General features: G+C 40.5%; 2 protein-coding genes and 1 long non-coding RNA gene across 10 annotated transcripts; 2 read left to right on the plus strand and 1 right to left on the minus strand.

Annotated features, from left to right (window-relative positions):
* Positions 1–293: 293 nt before the first annotated feature.
* Positions 294–2,927, plus strand: LOC122417613 (von Willebrand factor D and EGF domain-containing protein-like). Its single transcript, XM_043431281.1, has 4 exons — positions 294–502; positions 1,323–1,404; positions 1,482–1,927; positions 2,214–2,927. Exons 1-4 carry the CDS (start codon positions 342–344, stop codon positions 2,770–2,772), a joined length of 1,248 nt encoding a protein of 415 aa, XP_043287216.1. The 5' UTR covers positions 294–341; the 3' UTR covers positions 2,773–2,927.
* A 127-nt stretch (positions 2,928–3,054) lies between these two features.
* Positions 3,055–20,397, plus strand: LOC122417571 (uncharacterized). 8 transcript variants are annotated; one of them, XM_043431161.1, is made up of 7 exons: positions 3,055–4,433; positions 8,940–9,083; positions 9,204–9,365; positions 9,772–9,954; positions 12,367–12,633; positions 16,649–16,905; positions 17,213–20,397. In XM_043431161.1, exons 1-7 carry the CDS (start codon positions 4,106–4,108, stop codon positions 17,603–17,605), a joined length of 1,734 nt encoding a protein of 577 aa, XP_043287096.1. In that variant the 5' UTR covers positions 3,055–4,105; the 3' UTR covers positions 17,606–20,397. The 8 variants fall into 8 exon arrangements, with proteins under 8 accessions (XP_043287096.1, XP_043287107.1, XP_043287124.1 ...); XM_043431172.1 differs by having other exon boundaries at positions 17,216–20,397; XM_043431189.1 differs by having other exon boundaries at positions 16,649–16,890.
* LOC122417631 (uncharacterized) lies at positions 7,627–8,804 on the minus strand. The gene is made up of 3 exons (XR_006262325.1): positions 8,390–8,804; positions 8,177–8,273; positions 7,627–7,713 (listed from the first exon to the last, which is right to left on the minus strand). It is a non-coding gene; the product is annotated as an uncharacterized lncRNA (long non-coding RNA).
* Positions 20,398–20,449: the final 52 nt, after the last annotated feature.

Genomic DNA, 20,449 nt, shown 5'->3' on the forward strand with positions numbered 1-20,449 from the left:
TCATTGTCGTTGTTGTGATGATAATTTAAAATGGGAATTCCGAGCCAGTTATCTGCAATTCGGACACTTCGTAACGAGTGTCCCTTCGCATTTCTCGAAACTCGGTCGAGATATATATGACGCTCTGATGAGAGCAAAGGCTCTGTAGAATGACGCGAGTGATCCATGATATTAGAGCATAAACAACAACGAAATAAAGTTTCGTAATCCGATGACCTTTCATTAAACTTGCTCGTGTTTTACTAAAGCTTATCTAGTCGCTTTGCTTATTGCGTCTCGTAATTCTCTCAATATTCGTCAGATCATTTCTTCAGTCCGCGTTAAGAAACGTCGTTGGAAAGATGCAGAGAAATATTCAGTTGTACGAGGCTGTATTCGTCCTGGCTTTGGGTTTATTATCCTTGGCTAATGGAGAACAGTACGAGGGTGTCAAGGCAGGTCGCTATCAACAACGCTACTCTCAGCCTGCCAATGAAACTGGTTTTTGCTACAAAAGGCTTCCGTAAGTAGATTGAAGTTGGAGAAAAGGAGAGAAAGATCAGGGATCTCGCAGGTATTTATTGTGATTGTGAAAATTGCATTCTTGACGCGATTCGAATCAGTTTTGTGTATCCTACCAGCTGTGATCCTTCAATGAGATTTTTTTTACGGATTATATCCTTCGGTTTTTTAAAAATACCAGGATCCCATATTAATTTGAATTACGAAGAACCTTGAAATGTTGAAATGCAATAAAATGCTCAATTCGCAGGTTTCATCACTTTGGAAATAGCACCTGATAATTGTGGATGAAGCTATAATAAAACATGATTGTATTTCACGCGATTAATAATTTCTATGCATCGAACAGCATCCACGATAAATTTTCACACGTCGTAAAATCCAACGATGCGCATACATACACTTGACCTAAAGAGCGGTGTTGAAAGACAAGACGACTGCTTCTACGAAACGCGACAATGCTGCGATAAACACAAAGCTATCGTATCATGCCCCCGACCTTTTATCAACTATTATAATCATCAGTGATGCAAGCTTCGGAAACTAATATCTTTGATCACTATTATTACGGTATTCAATTTCTTGGCGTGCGGATATTTTGTTTGAGGAACAGAATTTAACTGGGAAAAAACTTGTGATCCAGGGGGAGAAGCTATTTTTGCTGAAATTTGAATGAATCGAGGCAAAATTGTCGAGAAAAAGAACTTCGAAACTTTCAAATCCTCTTTTGTTCATTGCGAAATTTCCGGAATGTTCTCCATCCTTAAAAACCAATGGATCTGGAATAAAAATTCTTAATCCAGAAAATCATCTGATTACAGATACGCTGAAGCTGTGCAACTAAACACGACAGGTCATGTCCATGTGGTCCACAATGCTGGAAGTCAGCAAGGTGTCAAAACGGTAAGTGACCTGCCAAGAGCAGTTTGCCCCAACTTTTTACTTAATTGATAGTCATCTGAGAATGATTTCCGATTTAGAATCGTCGTGGTGGTGGTTGGGTCACGATAATCGATTGCTGCGAGGGTTACGTTCGAGACGAGGCTACGGGAGATTGTACAGTACAGTGTGAAGGCGGTTGTTTCGGTGGTGTGTGCGCTCCCGGCGGAATATGTACGTGTGAGTCTGGTTGGTATGCCGAGAATGGGGTCTGCAAACCGATCTGTCGACGAGCCTGCCAGAGAGATGCTTATTGCTTTGCGCCAGATGTTTGCGCTTGCAAATACGGTTACGAAGAGAGTGTTGATGGCCAATGCTTGCCTATCTGCACGGGTGGCTGTGAAAACGGCGATTGTATCGCCTTTCAAACTTGTCGATGTAAGCCTGGCTACGTAATGAACGGAAACAATAAGTGCGAGGCTGTTTGCGAGGGTGGCTGCCCACACGGAGAATGCACGAGGCCTGGAGTGTGCACCTGTTACAGTGGGTAAGTTGATTAAACAATCGAACAATAAGAATCTTTCGTTGCTTTAGTGGACGAAGATACTAGTTAAGAAATTCTCTTAGGAGCTCCTTGGTGCAGCTTCCAGATATCGAGCATATTCGACTATTATTTATTGTACGGATACAAAAAGCGATGGAAGCATGATGCCGTTGCCAAACTGTTTGCAATCTCTGAATCATTTTGTTCTTTTCCATCCCCAACTAACCACCTGCTGACCCATTCGTTCTCAATCCCCACAAAAAAACTTTCAACACAACGATGATTCCAGGTACGTCAATCCACCTGGTGAAACCGAAGCCTGCTTGCCTGACTGTGGACCCAGCGGATGCCTCAACGGTGACTGCACTTCCCCAGGAGTCTGCACCTGCAGTCCCGGTTACATTCAGGACTACCAGACACGCAAATGCGTGCCGGATTGTCCAAGAGGTTGTCCGGAGAACGCACGCTGCATGGCGCCCAATCGATGCGGTTGCAACCCCGGATTCGTCCTGGATCAACATACCCGTACATGCGTCAACCCACAAACTCATCAGACTGACTCCTCCCCGTACCAACGACCGGACTCCCAGCAGGCTCAATGCGACAGACCCTGCATGAACGGCCAATGTACGGGATGGAATGTTTGTACCTGTAACAGTGGATACATGCCCGATCCTAGAGACCCTACCCGTACCCGTTGTGTACCTGGATGCCCGGGTGGTTGCCCGAACGGAGTTTGTTCGGGACCAAACTTTTGCATTTGCAAACCCGGTTACGTCAAGGATCGTAGTGTTAAGGGTAGCCAGCAGTGCATCCCTCGCGAAATAACGATGGAACAGTATCGTTGAAAGTCACGCAGACAGTGACGAGGCTTCTGAGACCCAAAATACTATAAAAGCTCGTAGTCGATCATCCGCGTCACGATGAGTAGGGATGAATATGAAAAACCCGTAAAAATGATAATCAACGTGAATTTTTCTAATAATAATCATTGGACTATTGAGCTGAAGAGATTGAAACCAAACCCACAATTCCCTGGCGAGAGTGTGCAGAGAAAACTGAAATCCTGTTAACCCAGCGCTCTGCTTGAAACTATCGATCCTACGCGAATACTCTCACTCCCTGCGTCCCCGATGTATCGAACAGCGCTGGCTGATGCGATACTCGTTCAGGATAATCGTAATACTCTGTACACGAGGATTGACGGAAAAATCGAGTTGCTGACCCATTTTCCGAGCTAACAGGAAAAACGAATTCTGCGACGAACAACGTAAGCGGGACAGTCGTGACGAGTGCATCCACCAAATCGCCCATCGAGGCCAGTGCATATTAAGGAGCATGTTCCGCAGTCCTCGATCGATCGATACGTCTGCATGCCGATCATTAAACTTAATCAGCCTAACAATAAGGATGAGAGAGAGAGAGAGAGAGCAAGAGCTGAGTGAAAAAGTCGCTAAGTAAGCAAAGTTTTCTCGTCGATGTTTTCGTCCTTTCGGGTTGGTCGCCTCAGGTCCGAGGTCATCAGTCGGACGCACCATCGGGCTACTCTTGCAGAGATGAAGCCAAGTTTTCTTAAGGTTTGTAGGTCGTTCCGCCGGGTGGCGCTGGAGTTTACGGGGTGTGCGCATTAGAGGCAGAAGCTACGAACGGTGTACGAGGCGAATCGACGATAGCACGAGCCTCTTCGTGGGTGCAATACACTCGCTCTCCCTCTTTCTCTCTTCCTCTCGTCAGCTTTCTCTCACGTTCTCTCTTTCGCTTGCTCTTTAACGTACCGCGCACCCTCGCTCACACCCGTTTGGCAGCCTCGGTGTTACTCGGAGCACGGGGTTGTTCGCGTCAGTACTGCGAAGCATCGGTGCTCCGGCTGCTTCGCGAGCTGCCGTTGCTATTGTACTCCGGTGTTCTCGCTCGCTCGCTGGGATCCGGTGTAAATCTTCTTTTGCCATTCACCCTCGCGTCCCGACGAATCCTGCCTCCCCCTTCTCCCGCCGCGCCTCCCAGTTGCTCCCGAAGAAGGGGTGTGGATCTCGCACTATCATATCAGTGTCGTGTGTAACGCGTGTGCGCGGGAATTGCGCAATGGCTTTCATGAGAATACGAGGTGGTATTGAGGGAGAGAAGAGATGTCGATGCGCCGCCGGTGGTCGGTTTCGGGGGTAGACTCGCGCCGCGGGGGCGATGAGCGCACTTCCTTTCGCCCTGAGACTGACCTGCTACTGTTGCTGCTGGCTAACTTGCTTCGTTATAATTGTACGACCGGTATTCACGCTTAACAGCCCAGATCACAATCCCAATACTGTCAAACCTCTCGATCGATTGGACGAGCTTACCTATCGAGAGAACAAAACTCCTCGCGACAATCGCTCTCGACGAAACACTCGTCATGAAGATATCCCGTCTGCATCGAAACTTACCGGCAACACTGACGCTGTCTATGAGGACAATGACGTCGATTTATCGTACGACGCTGACGAGGACGAGGATTATCCGGAAACCAACATCACAGGTAGGCGGCATCGCCTTATTCGGCATACGTCTTGTGAAACGGCCAGAGAGCTGCCAATTTTTCGTTTTATTATTTTTCCCTGTGGACGATCGTTTAACTTTTCTAGAACGTCGTTGTCTCGACGCGCTACGACTTTGATTCCGAGAAAACTACGTATTTGTTCTTTTTTGCTCTTATCCAGTGAGTGCGACCTTTCGCGAAAGCCTGCGAGAGGTCCTCGAAGGACGGTTCAACATCTTTGGAATTTTGTTGAGCATCCCCAGAATCTTACGTCGATTATAATTTGCTATTCAATAAAAGACAAATCAATCGGGAGTGATCGAATAGTTGAACTCGTAAACGACGCATAAAGCAAACGTTGAAAACTCACAACCTCCAGGATTCTCTGTTCAGTCTAGTCGAATTATCCTTGTCAAAGTGGATTTATCGCACGACGTACGCACGCAGTGGGTGATAGCACCTAAATTAAACAATGTTTTTTAACCCATGAAAAAGTAAAAAAATCAGTAACGAATGCTAAGTGGGTCAAACTTCGTGCGCACTGAATGTACGTTATCCAAGAGTCACCGTGAATTAGGATGCATGTGGGTGTGCAAAATGTCAGGACTTGTTCTCCGAGCGTAATGAGAAAGAAGACAATTATTTCCCTCCTCTAAAGTGTGAATTTTTTTATTGTCTTGGCATAAATTTTTAAATGGCTTCAAGGCTGTTTATAATCGATTCTGTGGCCACCGGCAATGCTTTTTCGTATCCCGGCGTTTGACCTCTGAAGTCTAGAACGAACAACGTCGACCATTGAATTTCAACGCTCGAGATAGTATATTTGTCCAAGAGAATTAGGGCCGAAGCTTTCCAGCCCGTGAAAGAAAATACTGTTTTTCTTGGGGTTATGGACGAGCAATGATGTCAAGTTGATTAACCCAATTTTCTGCTGTATACTCAACATTCGTACTTGCGAAAACATTCCTGTGGGTTAAGCAGATATTCATTTATTTATCGTGCATAAAAGTCATGTGAAAGGCTCCCAGCTAAAAAATGTCACAACAGCGTAGGAGCGATATTATTTTAATGCCAGTATAGCCACGGCTGCGAGAGAGAATCTGAGACGGGGTGAATCTAACTCCTGCTAATGCCCGGATTTTCTTCGCTTTCAAGAAGTAAAGTAAACTAGTATTTTTAACGCGAAGTGCTTTTTACTCCAAATTTCCTTTACTCGAAACAAAAGAGCGCGCGGCATCGTTTATCCACAAAGTAGCGAATATTCTGCGCTTATGCCACAGCAATTAATAATGGAAAATAAAAATGGTATGCGAGTTGTGGAATAATATTGCACTCGTGAATACAAGTAATTAGAGAAAAGGTCAAACATGAAGAATCACAAAATCAGTGATAGTAAGACGTTTTTAGGATTATGAGCATCGCTCGATTTTCTTCGTACCACAAAGTCAGATATTCTGACTCATTCTCTTATTAAGGTGGATTCCAAATGCATTGTTTATCGTCAATTGACAGAATTTCAGCTTAATTAATGTTGCCATTGAATTTAGAGCTTTCTCTTTTATTTTTATTTTCTTCTCTCAAACGATAGTGCGACTGCTGCAAATAGAAATCGTTCGCTACGACGTCGGATTATTTTCAAGTCGATTATTTACTGCTTACTGCATACGGCGCTCGACTGAATCGCATTACGCGTATCGTAAAACTCGCATTTCATTTCCAACCGTCCCATAATCCTGGTCTCGACACACAACGACATCTCGCTATGACGACGTCAATGCCTCATCCCCTTCAATGGCTCGTGAACGACTTTTACTTTAACGTACGCAGTCTATGTACACACACATACACGTTTATCTCCGAAGCCAAGTGCCAGAAACAGGCGGCGAGTACCACTCGAAAGTTTTTACTCGTGTTCGTCTTAATTGCGTCATATTTACCGTGTCATGATAATCGACGAGACATTTAGTCTTCCTCCAGTTTGAGAATAGCTGCCCTGATAATTTAGAAAAAATCCTTCTATAAATTTATGAAAAAATCATACATTCCGTGGTACTGTTATCTCAAAACTGTTTTTTACAATATCAAACAACTGAAGCCACGATATTTCGATAATTTGCGAATGTATTATTATCTCTTTCTGAAAAAAAAATTCGCAGAACGTGAACGATCGTTTCGAAATGCTGGCAGGACCTTTTTGACACAACTTATACACTATTTTTTTACGGTGTCCTTAGAGACGATTAGACTATTAAAAATGATATTACATATATTCAAGATTAGTATTAAACAGGAAAGTGTAAAAAAATTACAATTACTTTGAACGTGTTTATAATGTTACAGTTGAAGTTCTAGCTTTCAATTACGGCTGAAATCATTTGAAAAAACTTTTTGTTCAAAGAAACTGTAGCAGAATGCTCCGTTTAATGACTTCTCATAGAAAAAATGAGCTCGAATTTCACGAGTGTTCAAATATAAAAAAATGGTTTGAGCATACTTTTAACAAGTCCTTGATCAGTTGACCGTGAGTGTTGAGCTCATAAACTTTTTTTCTCCACGATTTTTGTAGAGTACAAACCAGAGTATGCAAATATTTAGCCAGATGTACACATGCGAGCAAGTATTTCGTAGTTCACGTCTCGGATGTATTGATTTTTAATGGAAGCTGCAAACCCTCACCCGCTGTGGAAGCGAGCCGTCGGTAGTTGGAACAACTTAGCAGCTCAACGTATACCTTACTATGCATAGCTTTTCTCGCGAACTCGTTTTGTTGCGAGAATAAGCAGCTTTCAAGCGCAAACACTTGCCCCGAACTCGTTGAGATTTACAACATTTATTTCTTGACTTCAGTTACCATTTTCGCGTACGGATGTATAAGGATTTTAATACTTATTCTTTGGAAATTTCGAGCATCCTGAAAATTCGGGTTCTCAACGACTTCATCCTAATGTTTTTACAACCCTGAAAGGCACAGATAAAAGTAATTTTTCTGTTTTTTTTTTTACTTCGTCGCATTTTTTTTGTCATCTGATATTCGCTTTTTTTGGATTTTCTTAAGGGGCTCGCTCCGTCTGACAGTCGAATTTTTTGGGGTGTCTTCGCGTTTTTTTTTTTGCGGCGAGGAAAATAAACATAAGACTTTGAAATTCGAAGGATTTATTTATCGATATTTCAACTCTATGATAGAATTTTTTTACTCAGATATCTCGGGTTGATCCGGTGTAAAATTACTCTCCAAGAACGCATATTTTTCTCCATGCACGACTCCGGAGAATTGGTTGATCTGAAGTCAAAAAACCAAAGAGTGTTTTGATTCGTAAAGCAGTAGCTATCGCCTGAACTAAAATCATGCAGAAATTTTAAAAATTGAAGGATTTTCGTGCTCTGAAAAATTTTTGAGAATTGCAATTTTGTGACAGCACGAAAATTCTTAAATTTCAGAAAATTATAGACAATTTTAGAAAACTCAAAATAGAAAGTTAGAAAAACGTAAATTAGTTTTACACCGAATCTACCCGAGATATCAGAGTTCAAAAATTCCATCGCAGAGATATAACACCAATGAATAAACTCTTCAAATTTCAAAAATCCATGTTTTTTTCCTTGCCACAAAAAAATTACGAAAAAGCCCCAAAAAATTCGGCTGCCCCACAGGGTCGAGCCCCTTAATAGACGAGCGAGAAATATCAATCGAGAAACAAAGCCGAATCAATGAATTATTATATCGATTATGTGTGGATGCTTACGTACAAAACTTAATGGACTCTTACGTAAGTTGTACCGTCAGTTCTTACTGCCCCGAATTATCCAACATCCAATCTCCTTTACCCAGTTTCATAGAGCCTGAAATTGTGTAAATAAAAAAGGAAATAAAATTGGAAAAAAAGCGATCTTATATCACCATGAGATGAGATAATGGACGGAGTCATGAGTTACGTATTTACGAACAACATTCGTACCCACGTGGTCGAAGGATAAGGGCCGAGGACGATTAAACTAATCGACGCCTGATCTAATTCACTTCTGACGCAGCAATCACCGTATATAATCGTTGGTGAATATCACGCTCGATTAAAACCGAGTGCGGTATAATTGCGTTTGAAGCAATAGATAATGAACTTCCGGAACTTCATTCCGTACCATTGGATCATCGGAATGTACACACGTGACCGTGAGAGAGTATCGAAAGTCGGATCATCATCGACTCGCTGTTCCATCGTGCTTCTCGAGCCAATAGTCTGTTATATCATCTCGTTTTACCAAGTTTCTCTAACACATTACGATTGCTGATTCAAGACGAATTAATGTTGTTTTACTATCGCCTTTTTATGTTGAAAATTTCAAGATTTTTAACTTCCTATAATTTCTATATGTCTGAGCAATATTAGTGAGCTGAATTACATGAAATTTTAGCAATTTTAAAAACAATGATTTTGTTTTCATTCCATTTCTTTACGACCATATTCAAAGTTCATTTTCTCAATCTTCATATCGCTTGTTTATTTACAGAGAAAGGACGATACTTGGGCTCACCCTGCGAGGAGACTTGTAATCCAGAATTGCAACACGTACTCTGTGACAGCGTTACCGGCTTCTGCGAATGCGAACAATTTTATCCCGTTCGTTTGGGGCCTACGAAAGGATGTGCCAAGCGTAAGCAGCCGAACTGAATATTCTCGTCGTGATTATCGTTCAAGGAGTTTAACGAGTATTGATTCTCGATTTTTTGTTTGCTTCATGATTATGATCGTTCGTTTATTTTCTTTATTACAGCAAAGAAACTCGGCGAGCAATGTTTCTATCAAGCCACGTGTACATGGGTCGATCAACACGCGACATGCGCTCAGGTGCAGCACAACGCAGTCTGCGATTGCGAAGTTGGCTATCACAGGGTTGCCCTGTCCAGGCCAAGCAAGAAAATCTTCTGCGCCGAAGGTGATAATTCTGAGATTAGAACGTTTTTTCAGTTCCCTTCCCTCTTCGGATTCATATTTACTTTCGTTATTTGCTCGAGGCGATGCGTCCAATGTTGTGAAATAAAAATTCTGTGGCGTTTGGAACTCCAATTTATCCCGAAAAAGCCGCTAACTGTTCTCACACGTTTTTCCTTATCCATGAAATGAGATGAAACGCCAGAGAAGTTACGTTCGGTCTTGTTTTTGATATTCAAAGAATATCAGGAATGATTTCCATAGAAAAACGTTTTTCACTGACAGACTCAAATGAAATCGAAGCTCATCAAACTCCTTCACGATGCAGCAATCGATTTAACTCCCTGAGCCAAAACCGTACGTTTCACGATATCGATTCTCAGCTGTAATACGGTCCATTTTTTTTCTAGACCTGGTGCTGATAACTACAGATGTACCTACCCTGCTCGGAGTAGCATCAGGCCTAGCAGTATTCACCGGATTAATATGTTTCGTTTTAAAGTTATTCAGTCGCGCGAGATACACGAGGCCGCGTCATTACGCCAACGCAAATCACGCACCCCCAACTTTATTTTCGAGTGACACAGGTGAGTGTATGTATTAACGTCACTGCAATAATATTAGATTACGAAACGTATTTAAGTCCGATATTTGTATAAAACGTTCGTTCGATTCTTAGGGTTATTTATGGATGCTGTGAACCCTTTTTTCGTAAGGACATCTGGGAGAATCGTGTTCAATTTACCAAAAAACAAACTTCAGTTGCTCGATAGTAGTTAGCCAAGATTTTTTTATCGATTCTTTGTGAATATTAGTGATTTCGAAGAGTCTCATTTACCGAAACTACACGATGCAACACCACATTTCGAAATGAACGGATAACTCGATGGAATTTTCTAATAAAGAAACGATAACCGTGCTTCTTATGGAAGCTTTCGTCCCCCGAAATAGCGAGGTTTCTCTGTTAAGGGGTCCACCCTAATTAGACGGACAAAAAAAACGACTATTTTCACAATTTTTAGTGACCGGTATGAACTATAAATATGGATACAAAAAGTGTTAGGCCTAAAAAATACACTCTTAAAATGCACAATAAAATTTTTTATATTTGTTTTACTCAGTTTTCGTATAAAAAAATGGAGAAGACAGGTCCAAAAAACAAGATGGGCGTGCGCTGTTGATGAAATCTCTGGAATTGATGATCGAAGATAAAAAATTAAAAAGCTTTTAGATTCGATAGCACGTTTTTTTCATCGTTTTTTGCAAAAAAAAAATAGTTCCCCTCAAAATTCCAAAATTCGTATGATATGCGCTTTAGCCGCAGTCATAAAGAACACGTGGTAAAATTTCGGTAAGGATCGGTTGAATAGTTTCGGAGATTTTATCAACGAGCCACCCAAAAACATAATTTTGAGAAAAAGGCGTTTAAACAAAGGCAGGTACGCGAACCGCACTGCGCGGCGTGTATTATCGCGTTCAGCAGACAGCCGAGTAAACGTCGCTCAAAAGTACACTTAGACTGCTCAGATCTTTATAAAATTTTAGTACGATACAAAAGTATCATTACATGTATACTTTCGAAAAATGCAATAAAAAAAACGATTTTTTGAAAATTTTAACTAGGGTAAACCCCTTAAATTATGGAATAGCCACTCTTTCGTCGAGCTGACACTTTCAAACGAAGTACAAGAAAGAAAGCTCGTTGCCTATCATTTATCAAAGCATCCTTCGAAGAGATGCTATCCCACATTTCAACGAAGTTTTTCGACCTTTATTCTGGGAGCAAGAATTCATCCAGCTTGACGTAAAATGCAATAATTCATAGAGATTGAGTTTCAAAATTATTTTTAATCAAGTACTCTGGACTCGAGGCATTTTTTTAGCTGCTTACACGCCTGCCACGCCATGGAGAAAAATGACAGTTTGATCCTTCCCAACCAGTTATTCGTTCCAGTTCATTCGATTACGTTCGAGTTTCCGGGTGCAGCTAGCGACAATATTTTTTTCAATCTCCCACTGAATAAATTCAAACTATCACAATTGTTTACCCTCGATCACAAGATCGGCTCCGTCACAATCACCAAGGTCTAGTATTCCCAATGTACACGAACGTGCTAACCTCTACATACGACTATTTCAATAACACAAGCGTCAAAGCAGTCAAGAATAACGAATACCGGTATTGAACCAGTTAGAGAGTGAGATTTAGTCGATGCAAAGAGCTTATCTCTCTTCTACCCCTCTCTCTCTCTCTCCTTCTCTTGTTCCCAAGCCACCAGCAGCAACGTATTGAGCCTTGTGAATAATAGTTGAAACCAGTCATTCATTATTCATCCCTGTCTCGCCTCTCGCCACTATTATTTGCAAGCGTTTGATGCTTCTCCTTTTTCGTTCGTTGTCCCTGCCTCGTAGTTTCTCGAGACCTTCCTCGAAGCCGGAAATATATGCGTAGGCCGAGTTTCGAAACTCCGTGGAAAAAAGTGCTTCATTCTCGGCTCTTTGTCGGTCAAAGTCGTTGCAGAGTAACGCAAGCCCTGATCTTGATCGAGATTCGAGTTCTCAGATCTCGTTACTTCATATATCACTGATGCGAGTTTTAACACACACGCGTGACATCACAAAATACACACTTCAAGGCATTTCTAACACACACCTTTGGCACGTGCATTCTGTGTTAATGATAATATCGTTTCTCCTTTCATGCGGAAAACTTGTCTACCTTTTTATTCTTCGTGATTATATATTTATCATTAACCTCAATTCGAACTGTTTTCTTCCATTTTTTAAAGACTCTTTTTTTTCTCCACAATTGTCACTGTTTTGTTGACTTCATTTGGAGTTTCCTGTCTCACGAATACTTTTGTTTTCTACGCCATGCACACAGTCATCGTTGATGTTGCTTTCGTCATAATCTTCGTACTTTTTGTACTGATATGAGAAGCGTTTTAACATTGCAGTGAATTTGCCAGCGAGACGTCTTGTGTTCGTGAATTTCGGTTTTTCAGGCATCCCATTGACTTTGCACGGCGGCAGACCTTTATCTCGTTCGAGCCAGAGAAGCGAGAACGAGGGACCGTTGAGCTGCGCGGGATTTGGTCGACGGCCAAGCAGCGCCGGAAGTCGAGGACCTCTTGTTCCAGCTTCCCGTGCAGGTGCGGCACGTGCCGCAGCCATCTTGCTTATATCGTGCCATCTACAAGCTGCTACCAAAGATGGAAACAAGCATCGACGTACCCTTAGCGACGTGGCTGAAGGATCCTCCGACGGCCTCGGTAGACGACCAATCTCAATCTCACTGACTTTTTCTTCCAATTTCCTTACTTCCCTCCTCGTTTCTACAGACTCGTACTAAACATTCATTTTTTCACCACTCTTACAGACAAACGAGACGCGTCCACGAGCCTTTTTCCTCCTTTTATCGTTGATTTTTTTATATCCACGACCCGATGGATTCCCAATCAGTTTGGACAATCGGAATAAACACTGAGAAGAGAAAATTGTTGATTCAACAATGATTTTGTTGAACCTGAACCAAATTTTAGTTGAGTTAACGAATTTTATTTTATTTCTTGTCGCTTGTTGAGTCGACAAAAATTTAGTTTAATCAAAAAACTCATATTCTCAGTAAACTTGAGAAATTCATATTTTTATTAAAATCGATGCTCGAATCTTCGTTGCTGATCCGTGAGAAATTAATGCGAGAAAGAAAAAAAGTTTCTCCATTAAAAAAGAAATGTTTCCGGATAAATTTTGCGATTTCTGTGGGGTGCTCGAAGGGATTGATCCAAATTTATTCCCGATTTTTCGTTCATCCGTCGCCTTGGCAAAGCTCTCCTGTACGAATCCCTATCAATGAAATTCACACGATTTCCTCTTCTCTTCCATCAATTAATTTCACGTGCCAGATGCTCTTGACAATTACCTGTTGTCCGTTGTGTCTCGTGGTGTTGTGCTATCAATGTATTATTGTTAATGTGCATTCATATTTGTCGTGTTTTATCAACGTGTCCAATGCGAACTTCATTTGTCAATCGGAAATATTGAATACTGCAAAATTAGAGAAGATTGATGATCGAACATTACGAGAGGTCACTTGAGTTCGGAACAAATAAAAGATTAGGAAAAACTCGCTTGCCATTTCGATCCATGTCAATATTACTTATTTACCAAATGTAAAACACTGAAGAAAGCGTTAAAAAATTTCGCCAGTCTAAACTGAATAAAAACTATAATACTCCCTCGCGATTAATAAATAGCAACCCTCCCCATTGAAAGGTGAACTGAGTCACTAGACGTGCTTGGAATTCACTGAAAAATTACGAAACCGATCAATATTCTTCCCTCAGGCATTGACTCAATACGTGACTGAATTCGAAAAAAAAATGACAGTGTGGGTGGAAAAACAGCCGAAGAGCTTTCGAGTAGGTTTCAAATCTCATGAAGCTCAACACCAGTGACGAATGAATAATTTTCAGCGAAATTTGACAGCACGTCGGTTTGTTCGACTCTTTTTTTTCGTTACCACTTTTGCGCTCTATCTCTCTTTCCATCTCTCTCTCTTTCTCAATTTCTCATTGGGAGATAGCATAGAATTATGTTACTCGTAGTATATCGATCTCGTGGTTTTCTCCCCAGAGGGATTCCAGCCCTCCCAACGAGTGGGAAAAATGCGAGAGCATCACACGGCCTTCTGCTTTACTTTTGTTCGGATAAAAGCACACCAGCCGTGATAAGCCCCATATATGTTCATACATGTATATATTTATGAATATATTTTTCTAAATATAACAAATACAGACACATATCTAGCCCGATATATGTATGCGAATGTGTTGGCAGCGTTTCGCCTACACGAGAGGAGAAACCACATGGAATTTACCCTCTGAAAATCTGTATATAACTTTCCCCATCTTTTCTCACGCAAACACACGAACACGCACGAATACAAACTTCAACAGCAAACACACGTGGAAGAAACTCATCCTCGGCCCTCATCACGCGTGGTTTTTTTATTCGCACCAGTAACCTATGACGAAGCCACAGGCGGTGTAGATATTTGTGGGATTTATCTCCTTTCCTACGTACAACCCTCGTGATCACCCCACGACATCCTTGGCTGTGTGCCAGACTCGTACACATGATCCCTGCGATCGCTAGCTGAAGACAATCTTATTTTTTATTTCTTTTTTTCTTTGATCCTGTGACCTGGAGACTCTCGACATTTTGCTTTACATGACTTTCTCCATAATCTTTCGGACTCTCAGGCCCACACTGATTCCAACCCGCAGGAGGATTCGATGAAATTTCACGTTTTCGAAAAGTGACGATTCGACTTTAAAGAAGAATTCGACATTTTCTGGTGATTCGTGAACAACCTAGTGCCTCGATTTAACTGCATTTGGTAGCATTTTATCGGAAATAATTCATGTAATTAAAATAAATTTTTGACGGATCTTTTTCAACAGAAGCATCGAGTATTCTCCGTCTCTCTCTCTCGAGGCAACGTTTCATACTTTATGTACAATCGTCACTTTTTCTTTCTACTTGGAATTTGGACAGTATGAATTGGAACATTGACAACGACCGTCAGAGTCTCTGTTAGGGAAATGAGACTCTTACGTCACACACTGACCTGGGACGTTTTTGGTGTTGAGTTTTGAAAAACCGCAATATTTCCCCCCCCCCCCCCCCATAATTCAGGTCGTGGATTCTCCACGACGTAGATTCACTTCATAGAAACTCCGACATTCTCGAATAGTTTTGCATCCAAATACCAATTATTTTCATTCGAAATCGACATATTTTAATCCATTGGTTCATGCTGTTTTCATTCATACAACAATTTATTGTACGTGTACTGATTTATGATGATGACAGCGCGATTGTCAGTGTTGCTCGTTGTTAAAACCCGGAATGTGTTTGAGAACGATATAAAAAGAAAATATATTGAAGAATTTTTGACACAATATGCCATCCTCATTGCTCGCCGTATCTGTTGTCTCACCGATTCTTTTATCGACCGACATATTCCATAAAAGCCCAATTTTATATCGCAATTATGTTATTGCTGTGTTGTGCGCTACGAGACAGCAAGATGGCGGCGGCCCAATACTAATTTACACTTATTATCTCTCCCGATTCTCGTTCAACGAGCATCGTTACATGTATTTTTTATGTATGTATGTATCACCAATAACGTACTTATACATACCCATTGAGCTCGGTGTGATGCGCCACCTTCACGCTTCGAATAATACGATACACAATTTTAAATTAGCTGCACTCTGTAACTGGCATGACGAGAGAGAAAATTCGTAGCGTTATTAGTTTTTCTACAGTCAAAAAAAAGCTTTATGTGCTGCAAAAAAAATTCATCCAGCTGAGCAGGTCAAACGTCTGTGCTTTCTCGTCAAAATCATTTTTTTCTCATATATTTTGGATTCACTTTAAGGTATTCCTTTCGCATGAGCGTATTTTTTGGTGGCGTAAATTGGGCCACTCGAAATTTTGACTGATTCCTAACCTCTGAGAAAGTCAAGGTTATATAGGAAAAGCTTTTGCTTCTGTCATTTTTCCACCTTCTATCGTTAATATCAGAAGTTTTTCAAGTTTTAATTCTTTATTAAATGTTCGATAACCTGACCTGAAACTTGGCGAATCTATTCAGATGTGCTTTTACTTCAGTGTCATTTAAAATCAGTTATTTGTAGAATATTCGGGTTCGCGAAAGGAATACCTTAATTTGCAACTGACTGAGAAACATTCGAGTATCATGATGGACGAAGGAGTCGCGAAATCATTTTTTTGACGATAAAATAAAATAATCGAGGAGAATAGTGACTGTAATTTCCGAGGCTGCGTGAATCACATCAAGTGGCACTTTTTGCTCAACTAATCGATGTATAGAGCATGGACAGAGGCATTAGGCTTGACCCTATTACACGCTTATCTCGTTACTTTAGTTCACGACCTCGTCACACACGTAGGAACAAAAGAAACAAATAAACAGAAGAAAATAATCGTTTCGTATGAGTAATGCTTCATTTTTATTTTTTAAAATTTTTATGGCATTTTTTAAATGTTTTTATTCGAGAAAGAAATTATTAGAATTAGAATAGCGATGAAAGAGGTGCGGGAGCTTATAGAATTGGATTCACAGCGAGCATGAATTTTATGGTTAAATTGAAATAAAAATGCTAATTTACTGATCGATCGAGGTGCATAGATTCAGAATCGTCGATCCCGATTTTCATCGGCTTTACCAAATTTCCATTTCTCTATTGGCAGGCTCCCGACGACCCAGCTTGGCCTCTATTCACAGCTCGACTTCCTCAGCCAGAAGCTACAGCGCCCGACGACTCGAACGCGAAAGAAATGACAAAGAACAGAGACAGGCACTTCAGGAATTGAGACTCGCAAGGTCAAGGGAACAGCAAGAAATGGCTCAGCAAATAGTCGCACCAACCCCCAGCCCCAGAACTCCCCATTCGACCGACGAATTACTGCCCTCGGTCGAGGAAGGAAAAGAGGTATTCTACAACGAGGTATCTAACTCTTGATCCCCTTTCTTTGATGACCTTTCTTCGAAATATACTTTTATTAACAGATTCGGAACTCTCAGCCGAATATTATTTGGAAGAAGGGCATCATTTTGACTCTCGATGGAACACTTGGCATTCAATTTCAGCCGTTACTTTATCAAATTTATTTGATAAAATAGTAATGAATATAAAACCTTGAAACTTTTCGAGCTTTTAGCGTTAAATCTCCAGCCCCGAGCCTCTAATTATATTCGAATAGAAAATCGTACCGGACGATGAACAGCTTTACGGACTCTAAAAATGAATTCAGCAGGTAGCAACAACGTCCCTGGCCAACGAGGGTCCAGGTACGTCGACCTCGAGTCTAGAGTTGTTGAAAAAAGCAGGTTCTACGATCGAGAGTTCGACGATGCCGAGAAAAAGTTCGACTGGAAACGAGACTTCGACGATGCCAAAGAAGAGCTCAGCCAGCACGTGCGCTGAAACCTCTCTAGTTACACCGAGGAGAACTTCAGCCTCGAACGAAACATCTGCGCTCGGCTCGACAAGGAGGACAATGACATCGAACGAAAACTCATCGAGAAACAAGAAAAATTCGATGTCACACGAGACGGCCTTTACAGCTCCTTCAGCCTGCACATCAGCCTTTACCCGTGAGCTGTCATCGAACCGCTCCAGTTCGATCGATATTTTCGAGACATAACCCTCGTCCCTTAGCCTGTTAACGTCTCATTACGCGTGGCCTATCTCGACATTCTCATCTCGATTAAATCGGCTGAACAGACCCTTCAATTTTTACTCGAGTGCGACACGTTCTTCGAATTATACAAACGAGTCTGAGGGATTTGCTGTTATTTGTGCATAAGGAATTTACACGCGTTTGATCGATGTGTCACAGTCTCTTAACGACAACGATTCAATTGATTCGCCTTTCGCAATAACGATTATTCCTCTGAGTGTAAAGTCATTAACTCAATCCTCATTGCTTAGTTTCACGGTTAGTCGAATCATCAATTCACATCTTCGATGTCACATGGATAATGGAAGCGTGTCACGAGCATGATCCTATTTTAAAATTGGAAGGTTTTTCGATTTTACTCAATTTCGTTGAAAACTTTCGAGATGGAATTATTTAGAAGTCCTATGAAAATTAGTAAATTTGAGAGTAGATCTGCTCGGTGGGAAACAAAGCTTTCCCAGGATATTTGGGTCTGGAATCCACGAAATTTTAAATTCCAAAACATATGGTTCCGTTCCAGCGATCATTAACATTTCAAATCCCGAAAAAACTTCGATTCATTCTACTTTCTGAGCGATTACATCCAATTTTCTATATCAGTTTTGACAGCAGCACCTAACGGATCAACGAGTCCCGAAGAGTCCCAATTAGGGCTGAGGACTTGAGTGGACCAGCGGGAACCAGAATGATTTCGAAATGGGATTTTTTCCTGATTGCAAGTTGGAACGTTTTCGGGTTTTTATGGAGGTCTCGCTGATCCGTCAGTGAAAATTCAGTCGCGTGAACTGCTCCGATTTCTAAAGTCATTTGAACCGCAATTTCTCCTGGAACTGATCGTTCGAATTCATTTATATGTGAGTACGTGAAGTTTGTTTTGGGATCGTGATAAACATAAAAACGAGATAAAAAAGAAAAACCAAAAAGAATAAGGAAACAAAAACGAAGCCTCTCAAGTGCACTCGCTCAGCGTGATTCCCAGCGTATTTCAAAAGCGCTAAAAACCCCCTTCCGAGTAATATCAAACCCACAAAACCGTCAACGCATGATTAGTTGAAGTATCGAAAACCCCTGACCAAAAGAGTGAAAAATTTCGACTGTCGTTGTCCCATTCATCAGAAAATTCCTCAGTAATAGAAAAATAAAAATAAAAAAACATAGAAGAAGAATAAGAAAAGAAGCAAAAAATATTTATAAGCCTTGAATGGTGCATTACTTGACCGAAACGCCGCCGCTGTCGCGTTGAAAATTCGCCCAATCATCAAACATAGATATGAAAAGAATTGAAAAGCAGAAAAGATATAACAAAATTATGAAAATTATACACACGAAGAAGAGCGAGCCAGGAGAGCAATTCGAAAAAGATTTAATGACTCGGCGAAGAAAAAAACTCGTCGTTACATTATATTTATGAAAAATAAAATTAGAATATATATATATATTATATATAGACATATATGTGTGTATATATGTATTTATGCATGTATTTCTTATGGTGGGATAAATGCGAATAGGACCGAGCATTCTACGATCTAATTTTTTTGCTCATAATTGTCGCAAATCCTTGAATCTTCTGCCTGCATCGAGTGCATACATATGTATATTCACATGTATACATATTATATACGTACGCATATTATTATCGATTCTACACTTGTTAAATATATTTATTAGTATTATTTACATCGAGTTTGAGGCATTTTCATTGAATATTATACAATATATATATACATATATATATGTGTATATATATATACACTAAAATTATACGAAATAAGTAATTAATAAGTTTTACTGTAGCTAGAACTGTTGAATATTGAGGATTTCGATAATTCGATGCTAAAGGACTCGCAGATCACTTTGTAAGAAACAGAACTGTTATTATTATTATTTTTATTATTGATTGATCGTTCCTAATTATTTGACAAATAGAATTTTCTCATACGGATGCCCTGTCAAGTTACAGAAATTTCAAATTCTCGAGAGGGAAAGCTCTTCTGGTTGGACTTGAAAATTTTTACTATTTTGTGCGATTCGAAATGATTTGTTAAGTCATAAATATTCGGACTAGATATTCAATGCTGGGAGAAAGATTTTTGTTTTCGTAACATTATTTTGATCGAATTCTTTTTCGTAAAATTAAAATATCGTGATCGAGAGTCTTATGGCGATTAACGTACACACACACAGACACACACACACACACACACACACACACACACGCGCGCGCGCGCGCGCGCGCGCGAAAAACGAGTAATTCGTATTTTGACCTCCAAGCTGAACGGTATCGGAGTAAATAAAACCTCGTTTGAACGAATTATTTTATAATGATTTTGTAATGATCAGTAGACTCAATAGGTACGCAGAGATATTTTTGTTGTCGGAGTTTGTCTATTGATGAATCGTTGATATTTTTTTCCTTCGCTGTACGAATGAACTCTAATGAAAGGCACGACATTAATTCGAAAAAGTTTAAAAAAAGGAAGAAAATTCAACGAAAATAAATGATGATTGGAAATTTGTCGTCGTCGATGTCTCGCGCTATAAACATAATACTTAGATGAAATGTGAAATACAAAGAAAAATACAAATTCATATTTAAAAAACATGGAAAAAAGAAGAAGAGAAAGAAAAAAATTCGTGGAAAAACTGCCGATTATATCCAGTCCTGGTTTTCGCAGCCGCTCTAAATTGAACAATGTATTTCGATTCTGCGAGAAATGTGTCACTCGGATTTCAAGAAATTACGTTGAAAATACCGTCGACTTTGTTGGTTATTTGTGGAAATACAGAAAAACCTTTCTTCCCCTC

The sequence above is a fragment of the Venturia canescens genome, chromosome 1 (genome assembly GCF_019457755.1).
Source record: "Venturia canescens isolate UGA chromosome 1, ASM1945775v1, whole genome shotgun sequence".
Lineage (NCBI taxonomy): Eukaryota > Metazoa > Arthropoda > Insecta > Hymenoptera > Ichneumonidae > Venturia > Venturia canescens.